The sequence below is a fragment of the Salvia miltiorrhiza genome, chromosome 8, assembly GCF_028751815.1.
Source record: "Salvia miltiorrhiza cultivar Shanhuang (shh) chromosome 8, IMPLAD_Smil_shh, whole genome shotgun sequence".
NCBI lineage: Eukaryota > Viridiplantae > Streptophyta > Magnoliopsida > Lamiales > Lamiaceae > Salvia > Salvia miltiorrhiza.
Window position 1 is genome coordinate 53,645,096 of NC_080394.1, and position 1,293 is coordinate 53,646,388.

A 1,293-nucleotide genomic window follows, 5' to 3' on the forward strand; every position below is an offset into this window, starting at 1 on the left:
TGCTCGGGCCCGGCGGTTCCGGGCCGAACCGATGGGCCGAACTGACGGGCCGGCCCGGCGGGCCGTGGGCCTCCACCTCCTTGAACCGTAACCGGACCGTGCTTCTTGGCGGGCCAGTTCTAGAACCGGCCCGTGGTCAACGGTCCGAGCCCGGACCGTTGACTTTCGGGCCGGTTCAGGGTTGGCCCGCCGGTTCCGGTTTAACCGTGGCATCACTAATTGAGAGGCACTCCAGAGAAAAGGAAATGGCATCATATGATCAGTAAAAGCATAGCTGCGCCAAAGTGTCTCTTCATTTTATGGTTAGCTATTATGAGGAAGATGACAACATGTGATAGACTGCAGAAATTTGGTATCCAATGTGACCAAGCTTGTTGTTTGTGTTCACAAGGGAATGAATCACTCAATCACCTGTTTTTCTTGTGTCCGTATTCTGTCAATGTGTGGGATAAGCTTGCTACGTGGTGTGGTGTTCGAAGGAAAGCTGGAGCTTGGGATGATGAAGTGGAGTATTTAGAAAGACAAGGAGCCTCGAAGACGGGGAAGCAGCTTATGTATAGACTGTTGGTGGCAACAGCTGTCTATCATATATGGAGAGAAATGAATAAACGAAGATTTAACGACAAGGCTTCCCATGAAGATAGTGTAATTAGACAATGTCAGTTGATGATGCTGGTGAAAGGAGAGTTGAACCCTAAAGTTCACAAAATGTTTGTGAACTAAGGCGTTTGTTTCTATGTTTTCTTGTTGTAAGTGGTGGTTTGGCATGCTTTTGGTAAATAAAAAATACTATTTCCCAAAAAAAAAATATAGATTTGGACGAAATTAAAATTCAGGGCAAAATTCGAAATAAGGTAAAGTTTATATTATATTTGGGGTTATTGTCAGAATATACTCATAGTTTGTCAATTTTCTGATTTATAACACGACCTTTAAATTTGTCTCAAAAATACATCAATTTTAAATTTAATCTTAATTTTAACATAATTTGAATTTATTATAAATAAAAACTTACGTGGCATATTATTTTTTATTTTCAGTGTAGATGGCATATTAATTTTCTATTTTATGTTGGAAATTTAAGAAATATGTAATGGAGAATTAATTTGATTGGCTAAAGGAAATTTGGAGAAATTGGTTGGAGGGATGACTTTATATTAAAGGTAATAGTGTTTGGAAATGTGGACGTGTGTGTTAGGAAAAGAAAGGAAATATTTTATTTCTTCACTACTCACTTTTCTTCACACATCAACTAATGGAGCACAATACATATTTATAGGAGTATTATGTCGG

The 1,293-nt window shown here is 39.4% G+C and overlaps 1 protein-coding gene across 1 annotated transcript; it reads left to right on the forward strand.

The window, feature by feature from the left end:
* Positions 1-321: 321 nt before the first annotated feature.
* On the forward strand, positions 322-723 carry LOC130998676 (uncharacterized). The gene has a single exon (XM_057924090.1). It carries the CDS (start codon positions 322-324, stop codon positions 721-723), a length of 402 nt encoding a protein of 133 aa, XP_057780073.1.
* The last annotated feature ends 570 nt before the right edge of the window (positions 724-1,293 follow it).